Source organism: Macadamia integrifolia, chromosome 6, assembly GCF_013358625.1.
Source record: "Macadamia integrifolia cultivar HAES 741 chromosome 6, SCU_Mint_v3, whole genome shotgun sequence".
Taxonomy (NCBI): domain Eukaryota; kingdom Viridiplantae; phylum Streptophyta; class Magnoliopsida; order Proteales; family Proteaceae; genus Macadamia; species Macadamia integrifolia.
The window spans coordinates 36,356,931-36,371,763 of NC_056562.1; the positions used below are offsets into that span (position 1 = coordinate 36,356,931).

At 36.9% G+C, this 14,833-nt stretch overlaps 2 protein-coding genes across 3 annotated transcripts; one reads left to right on the forward strand and one right to left on the reverse strand.

Moving 5' to 3' along the window:
- Window positions 1–1,954: 1,954 nt before the first annotated feature.
- Window positions 1,955–8,138, forward strand: LOC122082460. 2 transcript variants are annotated; one of them, XR_006141319.1, is made up of 3 exons: window positions 1,955–2,571; window positions 3,741–3,934; window positions 8,002–8,138. XR_006141319.1 is itself a non-coding variant. In XM_042650038.1 (2 exons), exons 1-2 carry the CDS (start codon window positions 2,180–2,182, stop codon window positions 3,844–3,846), a joined length of 498 nt encoding a protein of 165 aa, XP_042505972.1. In that variant the 5' UTR covers window positions 1,955–2,179; the 3' UTR covers window positions 3,847–4,151. The 2 variants fall into 2 exon arrangements, 1 of the variants encoding a protein (XP_042505972.1); XM_042650038.1 differs by lacking the exon at window positions 8,002–8,138 and having other exon boundaries at window positions 3,741–4,151.
- LOC122082457 (ABC transporter C family member 10-like) lies at window positions 5,050–14,639 on the reverse strand. The gene is made up of 13 exons (XM_042650036.1): window positions 14,335–14,639; window positions 14,020–14,100; window positions 11,822–13,908; window positions 10,699–11,019; window positions 10,532–10,618; window positions 9,218–9,805; window positions 8,974–9,138; window positions 8,133–8,427; window positions 7,166–7,380; window positions 6,763–7,068; window positions 5,916–5,979; window positions 5,594–5,833; window positions 5,050–5,307 (listed from the first exon to the last, which is right to left on the reverse strand). The coding sequence occupies exons 3-13, from the start codon at window positions 13,880–13,882 to the stop codon at window positions 5,195–5,197; spliced, it is 4,455 nt and encodes a 1,484-aa protein (XP_042505970.1). The 5' UTR covers window positions 13,883–13,908; window positions 14,020–14,100; window positions 14,335–14,639; the 3' UTR covers window positions 5,050–5,194.
- Between the last annotated feature and the right edge of the window lie 194 nt (window positions 14,640–14,833).

A 14,833-nucleotide genomic window follows, 5' to 3' on the forward strand; every position in this document is an offset into this window, starting at 1 on the left:
CTTTATTTGCCCTATAAATTTGTAGGATGGGTTACTTAGGTTAGTGACTTATTGGTATTTCTTTGTAAATACTGATAAACGTGAGGGGGAGAGTTTGTAACTTTTTCTCTAATCTTTATTGCTCTCCTGACCTCCTGGGGAATCATATATAACCTTCTATTTCTATATTCGTTATATTTTGTGCGTGCATAGATTTCCATTTTTACAACTTTGACTTCCCTCATCCTACATATATATAATTGGAATCATAAAGTAATGCTTAAAGAAATAAATTAAAAAAAAGTTTTGCCTGGCATAACAATGATGGTCACACCAAACTTTCAAAACTCTTTCAAGTAAGCTAGTGTGTATCTTCATACAACTACAAAACATTCTGATACAGAAGCGAGAAGCTCTCTCTCTCCCCCCAAGGATTAGTTCCCAATATTGACATTGTTTAAAAAAAAAAAATTAAATAAATGGATGTTTGTACCATATCGGTCTAGTATTGGTATTGCTCATGGTCAATATCAATATGAATCTACCAATTGGTCATGGTTAATATCATATGAATCTACGAATAAGGCAGCTCTGATACTTATACCTAAAACTGTGACCTCTCTCTCTCCACTAAAGTAGGGAAGAGGGTGGGATGGATGAACCATATGAATGTAAAATTTGAACTTCATCTAACTTACCATATGGCAAATATAGCTAACATGGTTGCACATCCGTGCAATTATGTGGACCAACACCCACAAAAAAAAAAAAAAAAAAAAAAAAAAAAAATACTAAGGGTCTTATGACTTCATAAAGATTGGTGAATTTTTTATGTTCATGAATTTCCATTTCATGGGAAATTAATAATTATTTTGATGGATCCATATTACAAAGGACTTCTTAACCCAAAATAAGCTTACTTTTATGGGTCAAAGTGCCTCCAAAGTTCTAAAAAATTAAGAGAAAAAAGGATCAAAACTTCACTTAGTTGGTGGTCCATAAAATCAAATTTTGACTTTCCCCTCCTTTTTTTTTTTGGAGGGGGGACGAGGACTTTTCATACCGTTGATTATCTACATAAGACCCACATGATGAGGATAAAAAAAAAAAAAAAAAAAAAAAAAGACAAAAACAAAACGTTGTGATAGGGCAAGAAATTTATTCATAACATCCCTATCCATGGCTCTAGTAGCTAAGCACTAAAATCATTCTTACAACCCCATCATCAAAGTTAACAAATACAAACTTATCATTGTTTAAAACTATAAATTTTCAATAGAACAGGGAGAAACTTTATAGCCACACAATATTCTTTGGATTAGGAATTATTCAGCCCTCCAACACTTGTGAATCTATTAAAACTTTTTCTATTTGGTGTCCCATTGAAGCTGCTGCTGCTTTGAGTCTTTGAAAAAACTCCTTGCCACAATTTCATCTGTGTACCCTTGCCGTGCCATAGTCCATTCTCATAAAAATAAACTGATCTTAACATAAAATACCAAAGGCACATCCAACTTCTTTAGTTAGTGGATTATAACAATCTTTTCGTTATATGCAAACCTTGAAACTTCGACCTTAGGGTGGAGCACATAATCAATAAGTCATTAAGACTACGAAAACACTTGTAACAGATTATCACAAGCAAATATTAAAATAGGCTAATTAGAAGTGAACAGTGTTAATAAATTGAAGCAAAATGGTCATTCAAAATAGGAGAAATATGCAGGCTAAGATTCAGTATAGGAGATAATTTAAGATCAATTATCCATCGTGACACATTTTGAAGGATCACCATAGGAACAAGTTTTACTTGTCGAATAATAAATTGATTACTATGGACCCAGAAAAAATAGAGAAACATATCTATCTATAACGAAAAAAAAAAAAAACCAAACCAAACCAAACCATTTTGCAAGTTGCAACCTTAATTCCTCGAATTAACCCCCAAGTCCCTGTAAACTATTTATATTTTATTCGATACGACCTTATATGTTGGTGCACCGGCATCGGCATCGGCATCGGCATCGGCATCGGCAGATACGGATACCGGTATTTGCTGGCAAGCTTTTCTCACTGTTTTCTTTTCGACAAGGTTATCTTCCTCAAAAATTTAGTGAGGAACCTCTGAACTCTCTGGTCTCTGCTACATTAAAGAAAGAAAAGCTATGAAAGATCTCAAAGTTTGATAAAATTGAAAAAAATGGCCGCCATTCCTGCGTCTAAATTGATCAGCTCCAACATCTCACCATTGCTGCCCTCTACAAATCCTGCGGATGCTCTCCAGTTCACTACTTTTTGCTCCTTCCGTTTCTCGAAATTCACAGGGTATCCTCAAACTCTAGCTCCTTCCAGAAGGAAACTCCGGGTTTTCTCAAAATCTTTTGAGACAGAGCTGTCACCCGCAGAAGAAGAATGGCTTAAAAAGCTTCCCGAGAAAAAGAAACCCTTGTATTCTCACAGTCTTCCTTGCATAGAGGCTTGGCTGAAGAAATTAGGATTCTATCAGAGTAAAGAAGATCGAACCGTTTGGTTAATAGAAAAGCTTGATTGGCATGCTCAGTTATCTCTTCATGTCACCGATCTTTATATAAGGTTTGTTCAAATAACTTTGTTCTGCTTCCTTCGATCCAACCCTTGTGGGCAATCGGTGGGTTATGGATTAGTTCGAGTATTTTCAATGATCAGATGATGGGTTTCCTTCTGTTTATCGTTTCTCGATCGCTTTAGAATTTACATCTTTTTTTGTTTGGGGGCGGGGTGTAGAACCGTCATAAGTACAAGCTTATCTGATATGAAAATGCGCCAAACCCAAAGAAAAAAAAGGGTAAATTGGGTTTAGAGGCTAAATGCTGTCTGCAGTAACAAATTTCAGATTAAGATTGCTGTTGTTCTAATGCTGTGCTAGTAGGTGCATGATAACTCACAGTTCTACAAGACCTGAACCTGACCTTAACCAAAAACTGCGGATACTAGAAACCACAAATAGATCACTACTAGCATTATCATTAACAAGTCCAAATATATGAATTTAATAATCATGATGAGATGCAATAATAACACTAGTAGTCACAAAGAGATGTTTGTGATCAGCCTGCTCTGGCATGGGTTTGGACTGATGTTTAGAATGAGATTTCAAAGCTCGAATCAAAATTTGGTTTCATATTTTTTGTACAAAATAGTACATACAAACACAAAACTACTTACACTTGATGTTGCAATGCTAGCATTGCACTCACTCTGTGTGCAGAAGGTGGAGCTTTTAATCTTAATAAACTATTGATTTTACTGATTGAGAAGAGTTTTTCACACTTATGTTGTCATGAGATCATTCATGAGAGATGGGCCAGGCCTCATGGACCCACCCCCCTCAAATTTTTATTTTTTTATATTTTTTTAGGGTAAGATTTGCTTGCCAATCTATCAGCAGTTCATTCATACGTGGAACTAAAATTGGCCAGTTTCATTGCTGATGAGTTAGATGAGCAGGATGCATCTCGGTCTTCTGTGGCTTCCTGTCAATACATTATTGTAGATCCACATTGGAGTTTTTGGATTGCAGATTTGTGTTTTGTGGGCTCTTGCATAAGTTTTGTGAGAGCATGTTTATGTACCTGAACAGTTTTATTCATCATTTGGAGGGGGGGATTAGCTTTGGAATATTCTGGACAAAATATATAGTTCTTTGGCTTGGCTTTCATACTTGCAGAATACCTTATGAATGCCCATCATTGTGGATTGACAACATCTGATTTGTGATCCAGGTACCTGAAGAGTGGACCTGGAAATCTAGAGAAGGATGTGGAGAGGAGATTCAGTTATGCTCTGAGTAGGGAAGACATCGAGAATGCAATACTTGGAGGACCTTAAAAAATTCTACACTTTCTTATCACTTCATGTAGAAACTTTCTTATCACTTGCTGTAGAAACTGTGATAGTTGGTCTAAATCCAATGTTGGTTAGTGTTCTGTCACCACCATATCTTTTTTTTTTTTTTTTTTTTTTTTTTTTCTGTTCACAGCTGACAGAGATGTTTTTACTTGTTCAATGTGTATTAATGAGGCACAATTACCTTAATTATCTCACTAATTCATGTTAATTTAATTTCTTTCATGTTTGTCATCTTTGGTTGTTGTACTCAATGATCACCCAAGGAAACAGATTTTTTTATAATAGTTATTAGTCTAATGTTCTTCAAATGTGAGTTTATCTGGTCTAATTTATTGAACCCCCCGGATGAGAGGGGTTTTGTACACCAAGGAGAGTTCATAGGAAAATATTGGTAAGGGAAGTTTTACAGGTTTTAAACTTGTCATGACTCCTTAATTGCTAGTGATTATTTTTATCCATCAGGGTCCACATGGCAACCAATGGTTGGTCCATGTGATAGAGCCATAGAGGACCTAGTCATGACTCCATGGTTGTTAGTGATCACAGGGCGTACCCTGTGCACGAGGCTCCTGCCACTGTGGGGCTAAGGAGGGTCATAATGTATGCAGTGTTATACTCGCTTTGCGGAGTGGCTGTTTCTCGATTCGAACCTGCAACCATTAGGTCGCAATGGAGCAACCCTACCATGTTAGTGATGATTTTTATATATCATGGGTCGCCACATGGCAAACAATGGATGGGTCCATGTGATATAGGGCCCTTTCACCATCCTTCGAAGTTCATAAAGTTACAGATATGCCCTCAGACTCTATTTCTCTGATTGTAATGTTATGAATCTATATCTCACCCTTAGCCACATCCTGTACTTCTCAAAGCTAAAATCTAACAAGTGTGATGGGCATGGCAATCATACCCAGAAAAAAGAGTGATGGGTATGTCAAGAAACCATGTCGGATAGTCCCATTAGAAAATGGGGGAGACAGTTCTGGTTCAAGTCTGTGTGTGTGTAGTTCTTTAGAAGATTTAGTGGCCTTGCTGAGCCATTTGGAGCCTGTCCCTTCTCATTCTTTCTCTTTCAAGGTCCAATGAAAGATTAAAAATCACAAATGCATGAGTTGGGGCTTGAGAACACTAGAACTGAATTTGGATGCATAGTACATAATTGTGTAATAGATACTACTGTTTTGAATCAAAAAGTTAATTTCTTTATAGCATGATAGTTACATGGAAAGAGAAAATTGGCTCAGTGTCCATTGAACCGTAAATAGCAAACCATAAATAGCCAATGAAATCTCCTTAAACTACTTGTTGCACTGTTTTTCATTAGCTATTGTTGATTAGCTGAGTTGAAATGTGACCAGTATTCCTTAACAAGCTTGCCAAACAATGATCCTTCTCTCTTCATCAATGTTGTTGGTTCATCATACTCCACTACTTTTCCTGAAAAATGGAGAATAAAAGGCTTAAGACACTCACACAGTCAACCAAGCACTTGATAATTATCTAATTTTTATTTTATTTTATTGGAGAAATTAAGTTGACTAGGTTGGCAATGGGTTCATGCTTTCATTGGTAATTTTATTTTCATAGAACTCGACAAAACTCAATAGTACTTTTTTTATTTACCCTTTTGATACCAAAATAAATGACAAACTGGGTAGCATTAGGCTACTAGAAGGTAGCTAGTATCTATAAAACATTTTAACAGCATTCCTTCTTTACTTACCATCACTCATGGCAAGCACCTTTGTGCAGTCCATTACTGTTGGTACTCTGTGTGCCACCGTAATAACTGTGCGATCTGCAAATTCGGTCCTTATGGTTTTCTGGAGTATTGCATCTGTTGCATTGTCTACTGATGCAGTAGCTTCATCAAGCACCAATATCCGACTTCTTCGTAATAGAGCACGACCCAAACAGAATAACTGCCGCTGTCCCATGCTCCAATTTGATCCATCTTCAATTACTGTGATTTCAGGTTGTTAAGTGTTTCATAGCTCATAAATATGAAAGAAATAAATAAAAGACAGCCCATATATGTAACTTACCTAAAGCATCAAGGCCCTTGTCTTTGTCTTGCACAGCCTCATGGAGCTGGCATTTTTTAAGGACCTTTCAAATTGCAAGAACGTAAAAGCAATTAGCAATAGAAAGTCAAACTGAAACTGCTACTGGTGATGACACCAAATCCATCTTTCAAATAACTACTAATTCTGCTTAACATGGAACAAGTTTCCAAAGCTATTGTGAAAATTTTCACAATCACATCAGGCTTCTTAACTAGAGAATTTCCGTCTATCTTCTAATCGATTTTCCTTCCAACTCGATAAAAGATGAACTGTCTCAAAGGTTTAACATTTCTATCAAGTTTATGATCTATGTTCAAGAGTTCACTGGTCAAATCTCATACATGACAGATTCTTCCCTACCAAATAGCAAGTCCACAACTCTGTCTTACTAGAAAACCGGCTAACTTGACGAGCATTTTCTTGGTTGAGTTATCGACTCACATAGCTAGTTTCGTGACCTATTCAGTTTTGTATGCATATAATGGCATGCCCAACTGCCCAAGCAGTCTCCCACAGTCAGAGTAATAGATATCCCTTAGTCATGTAGGATAAACAAGCAATCAATTCGAGAGTCATTTTATCAAGTGGTCTTACAGGCTTCAGCAGTCAATAGTCACTCAATACCAGAAATTAGAATTTTGGAATATTTCACTGTTGGAAACACAGCTCCTGCAGCTTGGTATTGGGAGAAATGATCAAAGCAATTTTAAGTTTTAACTTATTGTAAATTTGTAATAGGAATCCTGGAGCCACAGTCGTTGTTCTTGGTGGTTTAATAAGCTAACATAACTCTAAAGCAACCACACACTAACAGTTCTAGTCATACCTCCCATATTTCCTCGTCTGTATATTCTGATAAGGGATCCAAATTGTATCTTATGGTCCCATTGAAAAGTGTAGGATCTTGAGGTATGATCCCAATTCGTGACCTCAGATCATGAAGCCCTATCATGGAGATGTCAAGGTTGTCTATGATGATCTTTCCGTCTGCTGGCTCCACGAGGCGAAACAGAGCACTGATCAAAGTTGTTTTCCCACTACCAGTGCGACCAACGATACCAATCTTATGTCCTCCTTCAAATGTACAACTGATCCCAGAAAGAACAAGTTGAGTATCGGGCCTATATCTGATCTGCTTGACAAAAAATTCCTTAGTGAATTATTTTTCATGAATTATTAATGCTGAAATCACATTAATGATCAGTCACAATTTCTTATAAATAAGCTACCTTCAAACCACAGATCTCTACCCTACCCACATCAGGCCAACCTGGTGGGGCCCGGTTTTCTTCTCTGACTTCAGGGGCTTCACAGGGTATATGCAGGTACTGGTTTAGCCTTTCAACAGAAATGATGTAATTTGCTAGTGTACAATGGTTCTGAGTAGCGAAAATGAGTGAAATGTTCAATGAAAGACCATAAGATAGTGCCATTCCAACATATCCTGCAATCAAGAGATTAGTAAGCAAGTATCAAACCGGTGATTTCATATGCAAGAACTGTAGTTAGTCATTTCATTGTTTTCAAATAGAAAGCCTTAAGAGTTTTCCCTCTTGCTTAAGAGGTGATTTATAAGCTTACTGAGCTGTATAATAAGTCTTGCAAGCAGGGGTACTTAATATTCAAATGAATACATAATATATTTGAAATTTATAAGGAAAAAAGAAAAAAAAGGAAAAAGAAAAGAAAGAAAGAAAGACAATGAAGAAAAAATAAAAATAACTGAAAAATAATACACCCTATCTAAATTTTTTCCTCTAATATATATATATATATATATGTGTGTGTGTGTGTGTGTGTGTGTGTGTGTTTGTGTGTTAATACTAATACTCTGATAGGCACTTAATTTGTACTTTATTATGCACATGATCATCCTGAACATTTCATGGTGCAAGGGATGTGCATCATGTGCCTCCCAGTTGAGGATTGAACCTTAAGCCTAGAGCATTTTCTACTCTCAGGTTGAAGTAAGCCTGAAGGCATAAGGCTCAATTCACTTTTAAACATTTCAGCAATTTGTAGTCACATTTCATCTTTTGCTTCTAAGTATGGAGCATTTGAACAGTGAATGCATGCAGAATTATATTCCAAGCCTCCTCATGAGGGCAAGATCTCAGATTCACAAATTTAGTTGGGATATGAAGGTGTATGAAGAAAAGAAAACCACAACAGCTGAAGTAAAACAATGGAGCCCACCAGAGGCAAAAGTTCCTGGAGGAAGCAAAACCATGGCAAGAGCAGAGGAGGAAAGAACAGTGGCACTTAAGAGTTCTAAACGTTGGATCAACCATTCATTTGCTGCAAAATTGTGGAAAAAGGGGCTAGCATTTCTATCAATGACATTGAGATTCTTAGCGAAAAATCTCTCTTCATCCTGAAAGGCTCTGATTGTCATGGCTCCAGAATTGGATTCTGCTAGATGGTTTGCTACCGAAGATTTCGTCGTGCCATTGATCCGCATTAACTCCTTTGCAGAAGCAAGGTAGTATTTCTGTTGGTTAAAACCAAAATTCAGCATAGTTAGTTTCTGAGAGGCACTGCCATAATAACAAAATAGACTAATAAAAAAAAATCCAGAAAAGAGAACATGAAGAATCAATCTGCAATGATGTGGTGCATTTCTGTGACTATGTCTTTATGTGCAGGGGGAATGGGCCATTCGGCAGGTCCAACAAAGGATATAAGTGATCCAATCATAAGAACAGTTTCATTGCATCCATGCAGTTTTCCTTTACCCTTCATTCTGACTATCATCCAATAGATTAGATTTGAATTATGACCATTTGAATGAGGTTAGATTTGTCTCTGCAAGATCATGTTTGTTGCTATGTTTACTAGATGCTGAATGAGAAGTTTATGCAAATGAAATATATGTATATATATATATAGCTATAATTTATGACATAACCTAGCTAAATCTAATATTTAGTAAGTCACAGGAGCAGATATTATTGATCCTTGTGGCTATGTCAGAGACAATGAAGATTGCATTTTGAGAACCTGGAATTTGAAAACTTAAATGTGAATATGGTATTACCTGCAACCGTAGTGTCAAGTAAATCATTGGTAAGGAGACAAATAGAACTTGCCAATTAACAACAGCCAATACTCCTAGACTCACACAAACATTTGTGGTAGAGCCAAAAGTAAAGATCAGACTGAATGGGATATCGAGGTCTACAATACTCAAATCAGAAGAGACCTGTACAAGAATGAAAGATAAGCCTCACAAAAATTTTGAGGCATACTTCATAGTTAAGTTTTATGTTAGAGATACTCACCCGACTCAATATCCGTCCCAGTGGTGTTGAGTCATAAAAAGACATCGGTGCATGGAAAAGAGAGTTCAATAGCTGAGAAAATATGGACTTTGATGACTGGATGCACGAAACAACTGCTGCAATATATCTAAAGAGCAATACAAATGTTGAGCCACATCCAATCACCATGTAGACTATGATTAGTAACAATTTGCTAACATGAGGATTCTGAACATTAGCTGCCATCCAAGTGTTCTGAGATATCTGCCCAGCCACAAATATGATGTGACAGAGACTTGCAATTGCAAAATAAAAGAAGCCTTTGTTCTGATTTAGATATTGTATATAAGGCTTAAAGCCTGTATCTCCAACTTCCCTTTCTTCTTTTTTAATCAACTGATCTCTTTCTGTTCCTTTGATCTGTTTCTCAGAGCATGACTTCTTAATCTCTCCAGAAGAAATTTCACCCATCTGGGGAGAAGAAACCTCAGCTAGCCTTTCAGAACCCGCAGTCTCCTTGTGTGCATTGACTAGTTCTTGAAACTCTTGACTAGAGGCTAATAATTGGTAATAAGGAGCAGCATCTAAGATTTCCCCATCAGACATTAACTGCCAACAGAAGAACTTCATAAAATGATTAAGGCTATAAAACCTCTTCTTCATATTCTTTTATGCTATACAATCTTTGTTAAGTAGCTCTCTTTGTACCTCTTAAGGTTAATGTCCCCATACCAAGTACATTTAAACTTGCATGGCTTATAACGCAAATTTATTAAACTAGCTGGGGAAAGTGGTTAATTTCCCATTTCTGTGTCTGTAATTTTTTCATTTTCTTTTTAAATTTCATTCAAGAGATTATTCTTTCTTATCTTCCCACCATCTTTTGGTTTGTCAACCACGTTAATGGAAAAACTGGACTAGGCACCTACAGCCATTAGTTCTCTTCAGTATATGGGTATAGCAGGGTATTTAATGATTTCTAGAAATAAATATTGATTTTGGTCAAACCATTTTGAAAGTGTGTTGTCAAAAATCAGTAGTATAACTTTGCAAAGTTTATTTTAGGTTTTGGCCCTGGCCTATTATTTCTACACCTAGCCTTATCCCTGTTAGTTGAAGAATAATTACTTATATTATTCAAGGCAATATGTCAGTACTCCCTCTATGCATAACAAGAACAACACCACCACACCACCCCCCCCCCAAAAAAAAAAAAAAAAAAAAAAAAAAAAAGAGGAAGGTGCGTCTTAAGGTTAATATCCTATTGCCAACACAAAAGAAATGAACCAAGAACTGATAAGTACCCAAATAGCGAGAGTTTGATTACTAACTAACCAAAACAGAATCAAATGCAGGAAGGAAATCAACTTGGTGGGTCACAAGTATGACTGTCTTTCCTGATAGAGCTCCCATCACATATTCCTGCGGCACACAATTTAGACATTCAATAAGAGATGGTAGCCAAATAGCATAAATTGCATGCAGGTAAGGGTTGAGTTTACATTAAATAGGCTTGTGGCAGTTTGTGCATCAACAGCACTAAATGGATCATCCAATAGATAAATATCAGAATCTTGATACAGTGCGCGAGCAAGTTGAATGCGCTGCTTCTGACCACCACTTAAATTAATTCCTCTTACTCCTATTTCAGTTAGATCGCCAAAGGGTAGCATCTCTAGGTCCTTCACCAATGAACATTTCTCAAGTACTTCTTGATATCGTTGCTTATCCATGGATGATCCAAATAGAATATTCTCTTGTATTGTTCCTGTTTGAATCCATGGCATCTGAGAAACATAGGCAATCTTTCCATAAACTTGAATCTGTAAATGAACAAGAAGAAAGTTTATACCTCCATAAACTTGATTTTGCAAATAAACAATTAACAGAATTTATAACTCAACGACGATTGTTAAGATTATTCAGTTTAGAATGTAATCAGAAACTTAGGTCATTTTGAATAGATATTGCAGGAAGTGACCAGTTCTGACTTTAAGAAATGAAAATGAGATCTGAAATGCTGATAATTCCATTAATCCATTGTAGATTTCATTGAACCATATGTAGCCAGCCACTCACAGTGCAAAGATCTTCCAAGACACATCTGTATATATATGGTATTTATCTTGGACATGCCCCCAAAGTAATTCATATAATACACTCAAACGGAATAAAAGAACCATATGAAGATGACATGTTCTGATATGACAATACATGTATCCACAAACTTTTTTTTTCTTAATGACACTCGACAGTCTTCGATGAATGATGACAGGTTTGATTTCTCCTTAGAAATCAGATGCATTCTACATGAATTTAAAAATTTTTATGTGCAGATTCATGCCAATACCCTGCTAGGAATTGATATTCAATAACTAACAGAACATCACGAAAGGATGCGCTCTCTGACGTTCAAATAAGAAAGGTCTTAGATAAAGTACAAAAATACTAAACTCCAAAGTGGCGCGGAGAATATGGCATTAAGTTTTGGCTTTATGCATCATAAACTATATCAAACAAGTTTCATCCCAAGGTAAAATGTAGTAATAGATATTCTCACAAAACTGAAATATTTACTTGTCAACCATAAATAAAATGATAATGATGGTTGGGAGAAAAACTTACAGAACCCCCTATAAGTGGAACTTCTCCAAGAATCACTGCAAGAAGAGTTGATTTTCCTGAACCAACCTCTCCACAGACAGCCACTTTTTCACCAGGTTTTACCACTAGATTTATGTTTCTTAGTGTGAGACTAGATGGATTCTCTTCCCATGAAAGATTTGCGGACTTTATAGAAATAGATATCCTGGACTCCTCAACTCTGCACTTTTGCCTGATATTTTCATTTTGCAACTGAGGTGCCTCAAGAAACTTGACAATTCGTTCTAATGAAACCTTTGCTTGAATGACCATTCCAATGACATCAGGGATTGATCTAACAGGATCCTGGACAAGACGTAAAGTTGCTAGAAAGGTAAAAACATTACTAGCATTGAGAGGAGTTCCAAGGAAGTAGCATGCCCCAAAAGTAGCTGCTGAGACCAAGACAGGGGCTGACCAAAACAGAAGCATGTCATATGCTTTTCTCATTTGCACAGCTGACAACCATGTATATTCCTCAGTCCTAAGTCCTTCTATAACATCCTTGAAATGGGTCTCCCATGCATACAGCTTCAACACCTTCATGTTCACAAGAGCCTCAGAACAAGCCTTCAACCTTTCATCTTGTGCCACCATGAGCTTAGTCTGGAATTTGTTCTGCAGTTTGGCAAGGGGAGTATTGCAGAGGACAGCGAGTATTATTACAACTAGGGCCGCGAATGTTGCTAGTCCCACTGCATAGAACAGAATCACTAATGCAATGGAAAGCTGAAGACATGTTGTCCACATTTGATGCAACCAGTAAGGAAATTCACCGACTCTATAGGCATCTACAGTGACATAGTTCATTATATTACCAGCTGAATGCACCATCTTAGCAGCATTTGAGAGTCTTAGTTGTTTTCTATAAATTGCTGCAGAGAGCAAAGACCTGACTTGGAGGCCAATCATTCTACTTCGGAAGTACCACTGCCTTTGTGATAAGGATTCTAAGCATTTTGCAATAAACAGAGATAGGGCTAATACATAACCCTCGTATTTGAAGAGTTGTTTTCCTTCAGCAACCTGAATGAAGGCATTAAGAAGTAGAGGACCAACAGACAGTGCAATTATCTTGACAAATGCGAAGAACCCAGAAATTAAAATTGCTTTCCAGTGGCAAGAGACTATTGTCCACAAAATTGATGGTGGGCTAGACAAATGGGACTCTTTGCGTTTGTTGAGTTGTTCCATGAAGAGGGTGTAACTGGTTTCTGCTCTGTTTACTTCAGATAAGCGAGGTATATCTTCTTCCTCGAGTGTTTTCTCCTCACCTTTCCTCAGCAAGGGGTTTAACCACCAAAATGTCATTTTACTGATATATCCAGCATCAGCAAAAGGAGTCACGTTGCTACCCAAATCAGTTTGATCACTGCCATTGGCCTGACCAGTCAGAGGTGTATAGAGGGCAGCACTGTTGTTTGCATCACCAGTTTCTTTATATTTGTATACCTTGTAACTGCATAAGAGAAATATAATTGCTCCTGGAAAAGATAAAGCATCCAAAACAATCCTAACAGATGCTTGTTTCCCTTCGATGGCCGCCAAGAGAGAACAAACACAGAGAATTCCTGCAAACAAGCAGGCAAGTATGGACCAAAGCCTAAAAAATCCTTTTTGGAGTTGTTTTCCCCGAAGACTAATGATTAAAGCAAGTAGAAGCCATGTAAAGCCTTGAGATAATAGTACCAGCCACTGATGCAAGGGTAGTATAGTCTGCACATTTCTGAAGTTCTCTTGCAGTATCCAAATCCCATAACTGAAGTAAACCACCCCCAAACCACCATTAAAAATTGCAGACAGTATCTGAGAAGGCAAAAGGTTTTGGAAGCGGGAGGGCGCCTGAAGCATTACTGGTGATGATTTGTGATTGAAATTGAATAACAACATGGGCAGAAGCAGGACATCGAAAGCAATGACCAAGACATTGTTGATACATGAAGAAGGATTGGTGAAGGATATAAAAGCAGAAGAGCACTGCTTTCCACCCCCATATAAGCAATCAGACTCCCCACAAAAAATAGTCCAGAGATCCTCCATCATGCTCTACTGTCTTTGCTCTTCAAACTCTGCATTGATATATAGAAGGAGAGGTCAAGAATAGAAGCCACCTTTTCCTCTGCTTAGCCCATAAGTACAATTTATGAATCATGGAAAGAAAAAGAAAACCCATTACATACCTGTATTAGAATGAAGATGGCATCTTTTTCCTTCTGTTCATTGAGAAATGGTAGTTCTTAAAAGCTCCTTGGCTGATGTTCCTGTGGATAAGCCAAACTAACATTAGAGCCACTACAAAATCTCAGAAAGCCTTTCAAAAATTTTGATGCTACCCCTGATAATTTCAATTCCCTTTGAATAAGAAAGTTGCTTATTATTAAAAAAAATATAATATTTTGAAATTTAATCATAGATACGTTTCTAGAATCCAGAGATGTCTGCAGCTGAAAACATCAAAACAGAAGAACGATATAGTAGAATGGAAGAAACTTTACAGATGGTAGACGACGTCACATACAAAATGATGAATGGGAATACGTATGAAAGACCCAAGAACTCAAATGAAACTTTTCTGATCGACTTTAAAACACTGAAGTTGAAACTTTTGCACTGACTCCAAGACTTGAATGGATCATAATTCAAAAATAATGAGTTCATGTTTTCATAGTTTTCATAAAGCATGTCTAGATGAACAAAACAAAGGGTGCTTAAAGTAGAACTTTCATTTATTCTCCAATCAGATCAGAGGAGTATCAAAAAAAGAGATCTGTTATTAGTGGTTTGATCACTTTAATGCACTTCGTCACCAGTGGAAGGTCTTGTAATGACTGCATCCTTTAAGGCTTTAATGTCCTATAGTCACCAAATATGGTTTCCAAGTGTCTTCTACTCGTAGTAATCCAATGCAGAGTGCTTCTTTTACAAAGCAAAAGGAAGAACGGAATAAAGGTATCAAAGTTTGCTCAAACTTTCTACCCAAAAAAAAAAAAAAAA

Excerpts from the sequence above, each read along its gene's own strand:
- LOC122082460 (XM_042650038.1), top strand. The coding sequence starts at position 2,180 with ATGGCCGCCATTCCTGCGTCTAAATTGATCAGCTCCAACATCTCACCA. Across the intron at positions 2,572-3,740 it reads GTCACCGATCTTTATATAAG|GTACCTGAAGAGTGGACCTG; the intron begins GTTTGTTCAAAT and ends TTTGTGATCCAG.
- LOC122082457 (XM_042650036.1), bottom strand. The coding sequence starts at position 13,882 with ATGATGGAGGATCTCTGGACTATTTTTTGTGGGGAGTCTGATTGCTTA. Across the intron at positions 9,139-9,217 it reads TGGGACGGATATTGAGTCGG|GTCTCTTCTGATTTGAGTAT; the intron begins GTGAGTATCTCT and ends ATTCTTGTACAG. Across the intron at positions 5,308-5,593 it reads GGTGCTTGCCATGAGTGATG|GAAAAGTAGTGGAGTATGAT; the intron begins GTAAGTAAAGAA and ends TCCATTTTTCAG.